Here is a 15,588-nt window from a genome sequence, read left to right as displayed (position 1 = left end):
TCCTAGTGGCTTTGTTGAGTTTTCTGTAGTCCATACAGATCCTCCAACCAGTGACAGTCTTAGTGGGTATTAATTCTTTTTTTTTTCATTTTCCGCAAAAGTGATCCTACCTTTTTTGGGACACACTGTACTGGGCTAACCCAGTTACTGTCAGAAACGGGATAAATGTTCCCATCATCCAGCCACTTAATAATTTCTTTTTTTACTACCTCCTTCATGATTGGGTTAAGCCTTCTTTGTTGCTCTCTAGAGCTGCTGGTTGGGTCAGTAAAAAGGATTTTATGTGTGCAATAGGAAGGGTTAATTCCTTTTATGTCTGCCAAAGACCAACCTATAGCCCTCTTAAATTTTTTTAAAACAGTCAGCAACTGTTCCTCCTCTAACACAGTGAGCAGATTGGACACTATAACAGGAAAGGTGTCTTTTTCCCCTAAGTAAGCATACCTAAGGTGATTCAGCAGAGGCTTGAGTTCTAATACAGGTGGCTCTTCAATTGAGGGTTTAGGAAGTTTTAACCCTCTCTTTGCTAATTCCAAAGACTCAAATTTTTTATTTTTCCAAACCACATCAGTTCTGGAATTTAACCACTTAACTACTTCCTCAGAATCAGTTTGACTGATTTCTAGACCCTCAAAACCAGAATTTTGTAAAGAGTCTAATGAAGACTCACGCAAAAATTTATCTTTGACTACACAGTCAATGATATCTAGCCTAGAACACTCCTATATGTCTCTTGGGTATTTCACGGCTTTTAAAATATTGAATTTTACTTGCTCACCATTCACATTCATGGCCAACTCACCCTCCTTTACATCTATGACAGCCCCACCAGTGGCTAAGAAAGCCCTTCCCAAAATAATTGGAACCTCTCGGTCTTCCTCATAGTCTAAGATTATAAAATCAGCTGGGAGAATAAACTTATCTACCTTCACCAAGACATTCTCTACTTTCCCTTCAGGATAAACTAGGGACCTATCAGCCAACTGCAAGGTGACAGTGGTAGGATTTGGCTCTCCTACCTTCAGCTTTTTGTACACACTCAGAGGCATTAAATTGATACTAGCACCTACATCACACAAAGCTCTGCCTATATAATGGTCTCCTATGGTACATAGGATTGTAAAACTTCCTGGGTCTCCTAGTTTAGGAGGTATCTTACTAAGCAGATATTGACTGCTCTCTTGTGTAAGAGCAACAGTCTCAAACTCTTCTAGCCTCCTTTTTCTTGAAATAATTTCTTTCATGAGTTTCACATAAGTGGGCATTTGTTCCAATGCATCCACAAATGGAATGTTGACATGCAACTGTTTTAGGAGGTCTAAAAATTTCCTAAACCGATTATCTTGCTTCTGTTTTTGTAACCTTTGAGGAAAAGGTGGTAGGGGTCTGTTTTTGACAACTGGTGCCTCAACATTTGACTTGGTTGGTTGACCCTTTGGCATGGACTTTTCCATGGAAATATTCCTTAAAGGCTCATCTATAGGGGTCTGATTGTCAGATTCAACTAGAATGGGCAAGGGGTCACTATGCGCAGCCCCTTGGGGGCTGTCATGAACAATAGAATTCTGAACAGGTTCAGAATTTGCATCTTTTTCCTTCTGCATGTTCTCCTCTTCTCTTTTTTTTAATGTGGAAGGTCTAACCACGACTTCTGGCTGATTTACAGATCTGCCATTTCAGAGCTCTATCATATTGCATTGCTCTTTATTTCTCATAGGCTCTTCAGTGTTACTAGGCAGAGTACTAGGGGGTCTGGTATTCATAGTGTTTGCTAAATGGGCTAGTTGGGATTCTATATTCCTCAAAGATGCAGGAATACTTTGGACAACAGCTTCCAAGCTGTTTTGCTTAGTCTCATTCTTAACCAAATATTCCCTTAATAAAGCTTCTAAGGAAGAAGGTGGAGCAATAGGCATCTCACTAGGTTGAACAACAGCTTGCTGCCTTGAAGTTTGGTTGTAATTCTGGGTGGGAAAAGGTATTTTGGTTTGGGCATTGGAGGGGCCTGCTTGCTGCCCTTGCCCTTTGAAATATTGGGGCTGTTGATTCTGCCTCCAACCTTGGTTAAAGTTATTGGGAAAATTATTTTGGTTCCCCACATAATACACAGATTCTGGGTTAGATGGACAGCTACCAAACAAATGGGGCCCACCACAGCAAACACAAGTTTCACCTGTGTTCACTACATTGACTTGAGGTTGAGTCACTGGCACTTGAGGAGTAGGTGCTGGAACTTGAGGCTGAGACAATTTTGCCACAATGGCTTGTCCTTGGGATCTCACCAAAGTGGACAGTGCATCAAACTTGGCTGAAAGGGCTGTTACCGGATCTATTTCATGTAAACCAGCCACTCTCCTAGACTGATTTCTCTCTTCAGGCTATTGGGCATAATTTTGAGTCATTTGTTCCAACAACTCATGGGCTTGGTTAAAGGACATGGACATAAACATGCCATTAGCAGCAGAATTTGCTAAGGCTCTATTTTGAGTACTCAGGCCATTGTAAAAGGTCTGTAACACTGCCCAAGAGGGCAAACCATGGTTGGTGCATTGCTTAAGAAGGATTTTGTATCTCTCCCACACATCCACTAAGGTCTCACTATCCTTCTACATGAAGTTGGTGATGTCACATCTAGTTTGCACTATCTTGTTGGATGGGAAAAATTTCATGATAAATTTTTCAGCTAGTGTGCCAATTAGTTATGGAGTTGCATGGAAGGGAGTTCAACCACTCGTTGGCTTTGTCAGCCAGTGAATGAGGGAAGAGCTTCAATCTCAGCACATCATCTGAGATGTTAGGATTCCTAAAAGTGTTGGCCACTTCTATAAAATTCCTAAGATGTTTGTGTGGGTCTTCCATCAGCAGACCATGGAACTGCCCCATGTTTTGGAGCATGGTGAACATCACTGGTTCTAACTTAAAGGGTACTTCATTCACAAGTTGGGCAATGCTTGGATCTAACTCATCCAACACAGGTATGATGAAGTCCACCATGGACCTATCATTGTCATTTATGACAGGTGGGTTTTGTATCCTTGGTATTTCATCCTCATTCCCATTCCCATTTCCTACATTCTCCATCTCTTCAAAATTTGGGATTGGGATTTGCCTTTGGGCTCTTCTCCTAACTCTAAAGGTCCTCTCAGGTTCAGGGTCAAATGAATCTATGAACGGGTGTGGAGTTACACTCATGCACCCTTTTTTTTTTTAACTAAAACAGGTAACCTAACTAGTTAAAACACCTAGATTACTAATCAGTTTTATGTAATAAAAATAAATAAACAAACAAAAACCTGCAAACAAAAAAGTCCCAAAACAGTTCACAATAATATTCTCAACCAAACAGACTTATAACACAGTACTACTAAATCCAAAATAATCGAATGAGACTAATAATAAAAAACTGAAACTACAAAATTACAAAACAAAATACTAGCTATGAAACAACAGAATAGAAAATTAAATGACATAAAATAAAACAGAATATGAAACAAAACAACAATTTTAATCTACCAATATTCACGAACTACATTAATATTTACTAAAACAATATTGACACAGAATTCAAATTAACCTAAACTAAAAACAGCAAAAATAAGCAGTTCAGAAATAGCAATCACACAAAGAAATCTGATCATGTACGCCTCGATCCCCGGCAACGGCGCTAAAAACTTGTTGCCTTGCTAACAGTTATGCAAGTAATGCACACAAGTATATGCGACAACAAGTAATATAGGGCTTTAGTGAGTCCCAGTTATCGTTCCCACAAGGATCTTTGCGTTCTAACTTGGAATAAATTGGTAATTGCTATCAGAACTAAAAATAAAAAAATAAAATTAAATGCTATGACTATTTTAAACTAATGTACTGAAAGTGTTTTTGTGGAAAGTTTCTCTTTTTAAAACAGTGAACTTAGTTGGTGAAAGGATCTTTTGAACTATAGCCTAGAAAAAAGAACTTAACTAAAAGACTTGTAAAATATTTTTTTGATGATTTTCTTTTAAATTTTGAAACAGAGAAATAATTTCAGATTTGGATAAAAATAACAAGTGACAAAAATTGGTTTTAAAATAGAGTTTGGAAGTTCCCTCATTTGTCATTAGGATGCTTTAACAAAGAACAAAAATTGCTCCCAGCTTAACGAAAATATTAAGGTAATTGTTGTTTCCCAACAATAGTTTTCTTCCATTGACAATAGTTGGCAGATCCCTATGTCATTGTTGTCATAGGATCTTGAAGAACCATTTTCACAAGTTACATGAGGGTAACTTCATCCCTGAAGCCATACCCATTGAGAGAAATTTTTCTCTCTACTTTCCATGTGCTCACAGTGGGGTCTAGTGCGAGTTATTTCCCAATAATCTCACACCACTAAGAGCTGACTATGTGTGATTATCACATAACAAACTCAGCAATAAACATGCACAGTAAACAAGCTGAAAAACAACCATGTAAACATTAAAACATCATCTAATAACAGTGAGTTCCAGGTACTTTTTTTCAACCCAACTCACAGATAATTAGCTCATCACCACAGGTTGATGAGCTAAAATAAAGCAAGAGTACATGGTAAAAACATAAACTTAAAAATGTTCTAAAAATAAAACTCAGGAACTATCAACAGTCGATAGTCCTGAAACAGTGCTCATAAAAGATTACAAACAGAAAAATGCTAAAAATTGAAAACAGAAACAGAAACAGAAAACAGTAACATAAAATTATTCTGAGAGCCAAAATAAAATTCAGCCGAGAGAAGAGAGGTAGGGAGAGAGTGTCCTACAAAATGCCTTTTTCCCTTTCTTTATAGCTGATCCAAAATCACCTCCTCCAACCGTACGTACGCTCCTCGCTCCAATCGATCGTGGGTGTCCCTTGAACGATTAACAACGCACCACAAAAGCAGCTCCAGCCACTAACAACTTCCAGCTCATCAACTTGTTTGGATTTTTCTGTGTTGCACAAAAATCAGGTAGGGTTTGTGTTGTGGTTGGTTCGATTCAAGAAATGAACCGTGAGTAGGGTTAGGGCTCTGTGTCTTGAGTGAAAATCAGAGGGTGTTTCGGTTTGATTGTTCGATTCAAAGAAAGAATCGTGATGGAGGGCTTGAGATGGCGGTGGGTTCACTTGGACGGTCTGCTGCTAGGGTTTTTTCTTTTTTTTTCTCTTTCAGATTCACGATTCTGAACCTTTCCCTTGTTTCCCTTCTTTTCTTCTGTTCTTCTTTGGGCCACTGATTGGGTTTTGATTCATCTGGCCCATTCTTTTCTTTTCTTCTTATTCTTATTTGTTTCTTTCTTTCCTCACTTTGTGCGTCTGATCAAAGACTGACTGGCCCAATTTTTCTTCCTTCTTTTTGCTTGGAAAAATAATACCAATTGGGCCTGAAACATACAAAATCAGCCCATTAGTACTAAAAATCAGATTCTTCATTTTTATGCAATATTTGGGTTTTATATTAACAAAAGATATCCTTTCCATTCTTATTTTAACATCAAACCACATGCTCTAAGTCACAAATCGTGGACTTATCAGTAAGTAAAATATGTTATAAAAGTAGTCTAAATAAGTATTCCGCAAACAGTTTATAGGTACGGTCACAGTTTTTAATTATTACACTTTTTATTGTTTTAAATACTCGCGTAATAACGGAAAAAGTTTACTCGCATTTTTATAAATGAATTGCTGTGATTGTAACTACGCTTAATATCATAATTAATGTAAACAATACCGGTGTACAACGGGCTGTTACGTTTTATGGTATCAGAGTAATTTTGTTAGGGAACTCTGATAATGTATAGCTGAGTTATGTGCTGCATAGTTGTATGTAGATTCTTATCGATTACTGCATATGTGATTCCTTAGTGTGGGTCTGATCAACCCATTCCTTTGTGTTACATGTGTGGTCATCGTAAGAAGCCTGCGTGGCAACCCTGGAGCACCGAATGTAAGTCCTTAGCCTGATGTTGTGGCTGCAGTGTTAACTGCTCCATGGACAAGAGATGGCGGTAAGAAAAATATGAATCTTAGAGGACTTAAGGAAAACAGAATTAAACGTTTTGTCTGACCTTTTTGGTAAAGTTTATAAAGTTGTATCATAAGTAAAAAAAAAAAAAATTGTAAACAAGCCTATGGTGTGTACAGTATTAGCATGGGAGAAATTTGTAGTATTATGGATAATAAATATATAATTGAGATGAGTTTATAGTATGAAGGTAGTATTGGTAAAGTTCCTATGTATATGTGTAGTGTATAAAACAATTAAGTACAAGTGGACTTGGTGAATGGACTTCATTAAGGTGAGTGACTTAGAACCTGATGGATTATTGAAAAAAATGTGAACAGGTATGGTTATGTATGAGTTTGAATAAATTATGTTTGATTAGAAGTTATAAGTCCATGATAGATGGTGTACGCTTGAATGAATTGGGGTGGTTAATGTAGAGAAACAAATGGAGGATATGATGTCTAATCCTAAGGGATTGGACCACTTGAAATTATTATGCTAGTGAAGTGTTAATTTGAGAGATATTGAATTATGGGATTGAAATCCATAAGGAGGTAGAGTTGATTAAACATAGGTGAGATGAATTAATTATGTATTATTGTAGAGGGAAGAAGTTGAGAGAATCGCCATGGATGACATAAGATAAAGGTACAATGAAGGCATTATTATAGTTAATGGATGTCGATTCAAATTGGCAGACTTGTCAATGATAAAATGGATAGGATGGTTGAATGGTATAATCATATGTAAGATAGTAATGAGAATTGTAAAGAAATCATGATCTAGTGATCTGTATATATATACTACTAATAGTAGTGTGCTTGTGAAATCATTTGGTATTTGATATGGATGGATAGACGGAGTAGAGGTATTTTCAATGTAAGGAATATTCTACAACCACCAAGGGTGGAAGTGAGCAGGAAAATTGATGGGTTGCTCTACAATATTGAGTATAGGTTTATGTGAGCCGTAGCAGACAATGGATTAGAACGGTGACAGGATTTTGTGAGTTATTGCTGTACAACAACAAGGTGAGATGGTATGATTAGTGAATGAGCTAATGTACAACTTAATGTGAAATCATGTGATTAGTGTATGAACTAAGGTGCATAGAGTGTGGAATTATGTAGTTAGCGAAAGAGCTAATGTGTAATATCAAAAAGAAAATGATAAGGATAACTAATGAGCTGGCATATAATTGTCAGTGCAAGGACTGACGGGTAATTGTCGGTACAAGGACTGAGGTGTATCTAGTTCTCTGTGATTGGACAATTGTGTTTAGAAAATCCCTGTGTGATGGGAATTATATGTGGGAAATGTGATACATTATATTAAGAGATATGGGATGTGTACCGAACCTTGAGAAAAATTCCGAATTCATGGAATCGAGATTATGATATGAACCATGTCAGGTGACTAGTCAAAATAAAAGAGTAAACGACCTGTGAGAAGAATAATCAAGGAAGAATTAAGGGACTATACGTATATGTGATATGAGTATAGTACTACTACTACTATGATTATGGGGGCAACCCCATGTGGATATACAAAACACTTTTGCCGTTATATACGAGTATGATACAGACACCAAATGGAATGGGTCCATGTGTGATTTGGTGTGTACTGGGTACACGTTGGCTGTTATATACAGATATGTTATAAATATAAATTCCTCTGTGCACTGGGTGCATGTTCTACGACTTGATAGTATAGATATCTCTGTGCGGCTTGTGTGCCCGGAGTGTATAGTTATCTTCGTGCGGATTATGTTCCCGGAGACTATTATTATCTTATATGAGTAATATGAGACGAGGAAGTATCTCGCATTGATGGGACTGCTAGTATAGTTGAGGTGTTTTATATAAATGCACAAATAAGAAACATTAGGGGATGCTCCTAGCACAGGGGCAGCTGGTGGTAGGTTACCTATTACTGCATGGATCATAATGGTGATTCTGATCGGTGGGTCATTTACATCTGGGGCCCTTAGGACAGCAAGAGTTCGAGGGGTTTAACTTGGGGATGTTTTTACCCACTGTATTGGGAGGATTATGTCGTGTAAAGAACGCACAACATGATATCAGGTAAATTTAAGTGAACAGTAATATATCAAATGGGATATAATATGTGAGGCGTCATGAGAAGGTATTTTGAGGTATGGTTCTGAGCACTAGTTGATCTGTATATGTGTGTACCAAGTGTGGTGATATGGATATTGGATTTCACGAAAATTGTGAAGTGATTGAGGGGTCCGTACCCTATGAGAAAGGATAGCAATTTGTTAATATTGATAATTGAGTAAATGTTTTGCTAGGAGGACTAGTGAGGAAAAAACGTGCAGTTAAGATGGTGGCCTGATGGCCTTTCATAAGAAGTTAGTTGTGATGAATTTAGTGAAGATGTCTAATAAGGATCAATAACTTAAATGGTGGTGATTAAAGAAAGGTTGATAACTCGATGGAGTGCTTTGGAGTACGGTAGTGATACATGCTAAGTGTGAGAGATAGGTCCTTTGAGATACAAATTATTGATAAAATTTTGAAAATTGTTAAGAATGAAAGTAGTTCCATGTGATAGAACGAATATATTTGGAAATTGCCAATGTGATGAGACTTTTAAAGGAGGATTAGGATATAGTTTTGAGTTGGACATCCATGATTAAATGTCGATGATTACGAAATTGAGGTACAAATAAGGGGAACATATGTTTAAATTACAACATTGACATCGAATGAAAAGATAAAAATGGTTAGTTAGTGAAAGTATTAGGAATGAGGCCTTTAATGCGGAAGCCATTGATAGATGTTGTGTTTAGGCTCTGAGAGGGCTAAATTGATAGAGTTTAGATGGTTAAGTGACAAATAGATTAACAGAGAGTGTAAATTATAAATATGATGTTGTAGATGGAAAGATTCATGAATGGAATTGTGGGTGAAGACCTTGAAATGACTGACAGGGAGTATGAGCTGTTGTGAGGATTGTTAGCTTCGTATCCCAAAAGGAAAAATATAGTTGTGATTATCTAAGAGATGTGGAGACATGTGACAAAGTAAAGTAAAGTATGTAAATATGAAATTTAATGTGAGTTGGGATTATTGGGTACTGTAGAGTGCCATTGAGACTAGAAGGTATGTGCTCGTGTGAAAGCTAAGGCAACAACAAAATGGTAAGATTGTAACATTAATGGAAAGTACCGGTATATTGGGGTAGTGTTGAAACAGAAGGGACAACAAAAAGAGTAAGTACTAAAGAAAGTGTGAGTTGGAAATATTCTAGGAATAATCAGTAAATATACATGAGAACGATTAGAGTCTATTATGAATACGGTTAGAGGCTTTTGGGAACGATATTGGGTCAGAAAGATAGATAAAGATGAAAATGAGGTGAAATTAGACAGACAAGTTTGTAATATGGGTATATTATGACCTACAAATTAACGAAAATGCAACCGTAGTCTATGGAAACAGTGAAAATATAGTGACTTAAGAAGCCAGATCCCCGAAATTGTCAAGTTTTGTGAAGGATTGGGTAACGATGGATAACACAAAAATGAGTTTATGCCTGTGACACAAGTAAAATTGTAAAGATGCACACCTAAGGAGGTTAGTTGAGAGTGGAAGGACGAGATTCCCTGGTTATATCCCGAGTCAGTGGTCTGGTACGAGGTTAATTTTGCGGAAAAAATTCTAAAAGGAGGGGTGATTATAACACCTTGCATTTCTAAATTAAATATTAAAATATTAAACATGGATTAAATGGAAGGATTAGTGAAAATCCTGGAAATTAGGTCAAAATACAAAGGAAGGGTAAAACGGTAATTAGCCAGACACACAACCCTAGGAAGGTAAAATTTAGTAGAAGGTCTTAAATGATAAAAATAACCCTGGAAATGGATTTACAACGAAAAATTGAGTGGTTAGGCAAGTTTCAGAAAATTCAGTGAATAATGTTTTACCGGGTAAAAATATCGCGGTATAGTTGCACCGTAAAATGTGTCGATTGAGTTTTGAGCTCTTGGTTTTGTATACAAGTTATAAATGGTATATTTGACTAGGAAATATGATTTTTGATGAAAATTGACAGAAATTAGTGAGCTTGGGGAAGCGTGCCAACGACGCGCGTAACAGCTTAAAACTTCGATTTCTTCGAACGACCGAAAAACTCCGGATCCATTTGATCAAGGACAATTAAAGGACAATGGTTAAAGTTAAAAATTAGAGTTTCTAAATAGTTTATGAAATTATGGACGTTTAGTAGAATAGGCGGGAGATTTGAATTAATTTGAATCGCGTGAGGTGGCGGTGGGACCCACCCCACTTAAGTGACCTTTAAACATATGGCATGGGTCACTATTCATCATCTTTTTCTCCTTTCTCTCTCATCAAAACCGTGCTCCCTCCCTCGTCCATGGAAATTTTCTTTCAAATCTTCTTCCTCCCTTAACTTCATCGATTCTTAACCGAATCGGACGATTCTTGTCTTGAAATTCGATGGAAATCACCACCCGAACCCGTTCCACCGATTAGTTTTCCTTGAAACCCTCTCATTTGAGAGATAATGGGCAAAAGCATCCTCGAATTTTGTGAGAGCTTTTGTGATTTTGGAGTTGTTTGCTCAAGCTGTTGCTTGGGGATCAATTGGAGGAACCTTGTGACGTAATTGTGGGTAAGTTTCAACACCTCTCATGGATTGATTTGAAGATTTATTTTCATGAACCCTAAAGGGACTTTTGTTGATTTGTGTTGTTAGAGAGCTCAAATGGAAAATGTTTGTACATGAATGTGTCTTAGAATGATATGTAGGAGCCACAAATGCAATAAAAATTATTGGTGAAAAATATGATTTTTAACTTAGAAAATTTTGAGGATGCCATGACATTGTGTTTGAGATTATTGTTAGGATTGTATAATGGGATTGTGGTATGGTTGTATGATGATATAATGGGATTGTATGAGGTGTGGAGTAGTTAAAATTGATTGAAATTCCTTGGTGTGACATTGGATACAATTCGGCCATTTAGGGAAAATTAGGGAATTGATATTGTTGAAAATTGTTTGAGTGATGTATTATGTGTTAAATGGTAATTAGATGGGTTGTGTGGTAGTTGGAAGGTGGAAAAACCAATGGAAAAATGTTTGGTAGTGTTGAGTGGTTAATTGAACATAGAGCAAAATATTAGGCAAAACGACGTTTGAAAGACGTAAAATGAAAAGTGGCACTTGATATGGCCTTTTGGTGACCTAAGGATGCCTAAGAAAATGAGAAAGAAAATTTAAAAAAATAAAATGTAAATTAACACCTTGTTGGCCGAACCTACCTAGTGTGGGTGAGCTTTTTTGACGTTTTCCTATTTTAATGGTTTTGCCGTGTATTGATGGTTCGTACATGGTTGCTATAGGTTGCCGTACGTTGATTTGAACCCCGAAACATGAGTTCGGTGGATTACCCTTGGTCCTGGACCAAGTGGGATTGAGATGAGTAGTTGGAACCATGCTTGTGTAATTGATAACTTGCATGTGTTGTATGAATTTTAACTAATTGGGAATGTCCTCTGTGTTGGCATTTATGCTGTATGAAGAGCTCGAAGAATATATTACTGGGAGCTAAGTGAAGAGGACTATACAGGTAACCTCTTGGTACTGGGGCTTGATCCCCTTGTGTGTTCCACCATGCCCGTTGAGGGTGATGGTAAGAAATGTATGTAAGTAATGTAGAATAACATGATCATGCATTTAGTATGTATGTTGGTACATAGAATGTTCCAAGTCTCTGGCCAGTAGACAGTTTGCCTTCGGGCGTTTCAGACTTCCACTGGATAGGTCTCCGAGAGAGAGTTCCAATTGACCTAGGGTCGTGGTGTGTGATCCGGATAGGAGCACACAAGGAAGTCTCGGGTGTATATGGATGGAGGGTGCCTCGGTTGGATGTTCTAGGAACACGCCTTGGTTGACACCCGTAGGCTTATATGTCGAGCCATTAGGCAGGACGTTGCGTGGTATTGGTAGCGACCATTCCAGCTTCGTCATATTTTGTATCCCATGTTCCCTAGTTTCTCTAAATCCCTTGCTATATCCCGTTTTTCAAGATGTTATTTTATATTATTTATATGCATCGAAGTGAGGTCTGACTTGGTTTGGATTTTGTTGAACTAGTTCAGAACCGGGTCGGATCGGGTCTAACTTGATTTCTGAAGTGGGTTAAAGCTGACCTGACCCGTTTTTAACTTGGTATCCTCACAAAATTTCGTCGAAATTTCTACGTTGCAAAGGACGAAAATTTCATTTAAATTTTTTCTCTAATGGAAATTTTTACAAAAATAAATTTTCTATCGAAATTTAGTTTCCGTCAAAAGTTTTGACGAAAATGATTTCTTCCATCAAATGTTTTAAACGAAAAAAGAATTCTGTCAAAAATTTAAACGGAATGTTTTTCATTCAAAATTTCGATGGGAATGTGTTCTGACGAAAATTTCGACGGAAATTGTTTTGAGGGAAATGTTTCATCCGAAACTTTCGACGAAATTTAGATTCTCTAAAAAATTTTGACAGAATATTTTTTCGTCAAAAAATTTTATCCAAATATTTTTGTCAAAAAATTTTACGAATTTTTTTACAAAAATGTGTTCCGTTGAAAATTTTGATGGAAATATTTTTAATCAAAAAACTTGACGAAAATATTCAGTTGGAAATTTTCAATGGAAATGTTTCATTCGAAACTTTCGACGAAATTTAGATTCTCTAAAGAATTTTGACAGAATATTTTTTCCGTCAAAATTTTTTATCGAAATATTTTTTGTAAAAAAGTTTACAATTTTTTTTTACAGAAATGTGTTCCGTTGAAAATTTTGATGGAAATATTTTTTATCAAAAAACTTGACGAAAATATTTAGTCGAAACTTTTTTATAGAAATGTGTTTTGCTAAAAATTTCAACGAAATTTTTTTTTGTCAAAAAGTGTAACGAAAATGTTTCCGTCAAAAACTTTCGCCGAAATTTGAAATTTGTAAAGAATTTTGATGAAATTTTTTTCCGTCAAATTTTTTTTATGAATTTATTTTTTTGTTAAATATTTTGACGTAATTTAGATTCCGTAGAAAATTTGACAAAAAATATATTCCGTCAAATTTTTTTTCAGATATATTTTTAGTCACAAATTTTTTATGAAAATATTTTCGTCAAAAATTTTTGCGAAATTGTTTTATTGATATATTTTTTGTAAAAAGTTTTGACGCAATTGTTTTACGTTAAAACTTTTCTTTTTATGTAATTGTGATTTTTTTTTCTTTTTTTTCACATAATGGGTATGGGTCAAGTTTTAGGTCAATGGGTCAATATTAAAACAAGTTAGTTCTAAAACTGACCCAAATAAAAGTGGGTCAGTATTTAAACCAGTTCAAAAAATATAGGTATTTATGGGTCAGGTCATGGTCGGATCAAGGGCAGGGCAAGTGAACCAGTTTTTTTGCACACCCCTAACTTAGGGCATGAACATTGTATATGTGTTAGGATGAGATTTATGTCATATTTGTTCATGCTATTTTTGCCTAAGTCTAGATACATGTAGTTTATGACATTTGGAGACTTATGAATTATGTTGTAATTTGGATAATTGTAAAGATTGTATTTGGATCTTGTGTAATGTGAAGCATATGTAATATGATGAAAGGGCAATATGCCTATTTTAGGATTATGATTATGTGTATGATTAGCAAATGCATGCAATTGGACCTTGATGATTGAAACGTGTTAAGTATTAATAAATGAAGCAATGTGATACGTATTGTATAAGTAAAATAAACTGTGATGGGTTGTAAATGCCCCAAGGCATTGTTGGTCCTTGTGTGTGCCACCCAATGATTATTACATTTGAGGTCCTAGATCACATTAGCAAATTTGGGGTTTTTTGTAAAAACAAAGGAAACTCTGGCAAAATTTCTAGAAATTGGCAAAATCTAGGTAAACTTCGGGAGAGCATATCTCTCTCCACAGAGGTCCGATAGGGACGTGACATGCGCCATTTTGAATCTTGTGATGTCTTCTATCTTGTGGTAAAATTTGGTAAAATTATGGGTTGGAAGTCGGCATGGAGAGGGAAGAGAGTGCAGACTGCCAATTTGCTCACTGCACATGTGGCAGTTCTGGATCGGTTTTGGGAAATTTATTCCCGCTTTTTTCTTAGTCAAATTAATTGAATGATATATCAAATTGAAGCTTGAGGAGTCTAGTTTGTTGTATAAAAATTTGAGAGCAATTGGTTGAGTGTATTGTCTTCAGTAATTCGTAGAGTGAGGGATGTTTGGAGCTGTTTAGGGGTTGGTTGGCAGTTTTGCTTGTCCAACTTCAAACGGCGATATCCGGAGAAAACGAGCTCTAAATAACTCGTGTGATAGCTTCCTAGAAAGGTAATTGAGTGTAGAATAACATATCAAAAGATGGGAGGCTTGTTGTGTGCGGTTTATCTGAAGAAAATTAAAGACCGAATCATGTTCGGATAGGTAGAAAACGTAAAGGTGAGAAATTAGCTAAGTGCGTTTATGGGAACCCCTTAGTGACTTGTAGTAAATAAAATAAGTTATAAAAGTAGTCTAAATAAGTATTCCGCAAAGAGTTTACAGTTACGGTCACAGCTTTTAATTATTACGCTTTTTATTGTTTTAAATACTTGCGTAATAACGGAAAAAGTTTACTCGCATTTTTATAAATGAATTGCTGTGATTGTAACTGCGCTTAATATCATAATTAATGTAAACAATACCGGTGTACAACGGGCTGTTACAATAACCCTTTATAGTATTTTTTTTATTATTGGGCCAGTAAGCTCCCATTATACCTAGTTGGCTCAACACTGGTATCCACTCATTTGTCTTACACTTACTTAGGAATCTATTTGAATATTTTATCTGATCATGTTAATTTACCCAATATATATTAAATAACATAATATAATTATTAATACAATATGTAGCCCATAAACTAGAAAATATAATTTCCTAACACAAACATTACCTTGTTTATCTTAATTTATAAGGTTGAGGAAGGTTGTGGCACACTGTTTCATGGTTAGTGTTGGCCTTGTTAAAGAGTATGCAAGATATGCGCAAGTATACGCAGTCACAAGTAATATAAGGCGTATTTGAGATCCCAATATCGTTCCCACAAGGATCTTGGCATTTTTGCTTTGAATAAAAATTGTAATTGCTACTCAGAACCAAAAATAAAATAAAACAAACTGCTATTCTAAGCTAAGTATGAGAAAAATATTTTTTTGGGAAGATTTTCTTTTTAAAATAGAGAATCAGTTGATGCAGATAGTAGAAGTAACTAGAAATTAATTAAATGGGAGCATTTATATTTTTTTTATGATTTTCTCTTAACTTTTAGAATAGAAAATTAGAATTTCTGATTTGAATAAAAATAAGAAATATTAACAAAGATTGATTAAAAATAGTATTTGAAAACAAGTTGGATTTCAATTTCTCCTTCCTCATTTGTTATTAAGTTGCTTGAAAGAAAAAAGTTGTTGCTTTTTCAACATTTCCAACTTAACGGAAATTCAAAATCAACCATTGTTTCCCAACAACAATT

General features: G+C 35.8%; 1 protein-coding gene and 1 non-coding gene across 2 annotated transcripts; one reads left to right on the top strand and one right to left on the bottom strand.

Moving 5' to 3' along the window:
• Positions 1-444: 444 nt before the first annotated feature.
• LOC133294895 (uncharacterized) lies at positions 445-1,604 on the bottom strand (the record flags this gene model as incomplete). Its single annotated transcript, XM_061493660.1, has 2 exons — positions 779-1,604; positions 445-688 (listed from the first exon to the last, which is right to left on the bottom strand). Coding segments are annotated over exons 1-2 (1,070 nt in total), but the record flags the coding sequence as incomplete, so codon positions are not given.
• A 928-nt stretch (positions 1,605-2,532) lies between these two features.
• On the top strand, positions 2,533-2,638 carry LOC133294897 (small nucleolar RNA R71). Its single transcript, XR_009749256.1, has one exon. It is a non-coding gene; the product is annotated as a small nucleolar RNA R71 (small nucleolar RNA).
• Positions 2,639-15,588: the final 12,950 nt, after the last annotated feature.

This window comes from Gastrolobium bilobum, unplaced genomic scaffold (assembly GCF_033153095.1).
Source record: "Gastrolobium bilobum isolate Gb01-03AN ecotype WA unplaced genomic scaffold, APGP_CSIRO_Gbil_v1 utg78367, whole genome shotgun sequence".
NCBI lineage: Eukaryota > Viridiplantae > Streptophyta > Magnoliopsida > Fabales > Fabaceae > Gastrolobium > Gastrolobium bilobum.
Note: the sequence above shows the minus strand (reverse complement) of the source record. Positions and strands in the feature narration are given on the sequence as shown.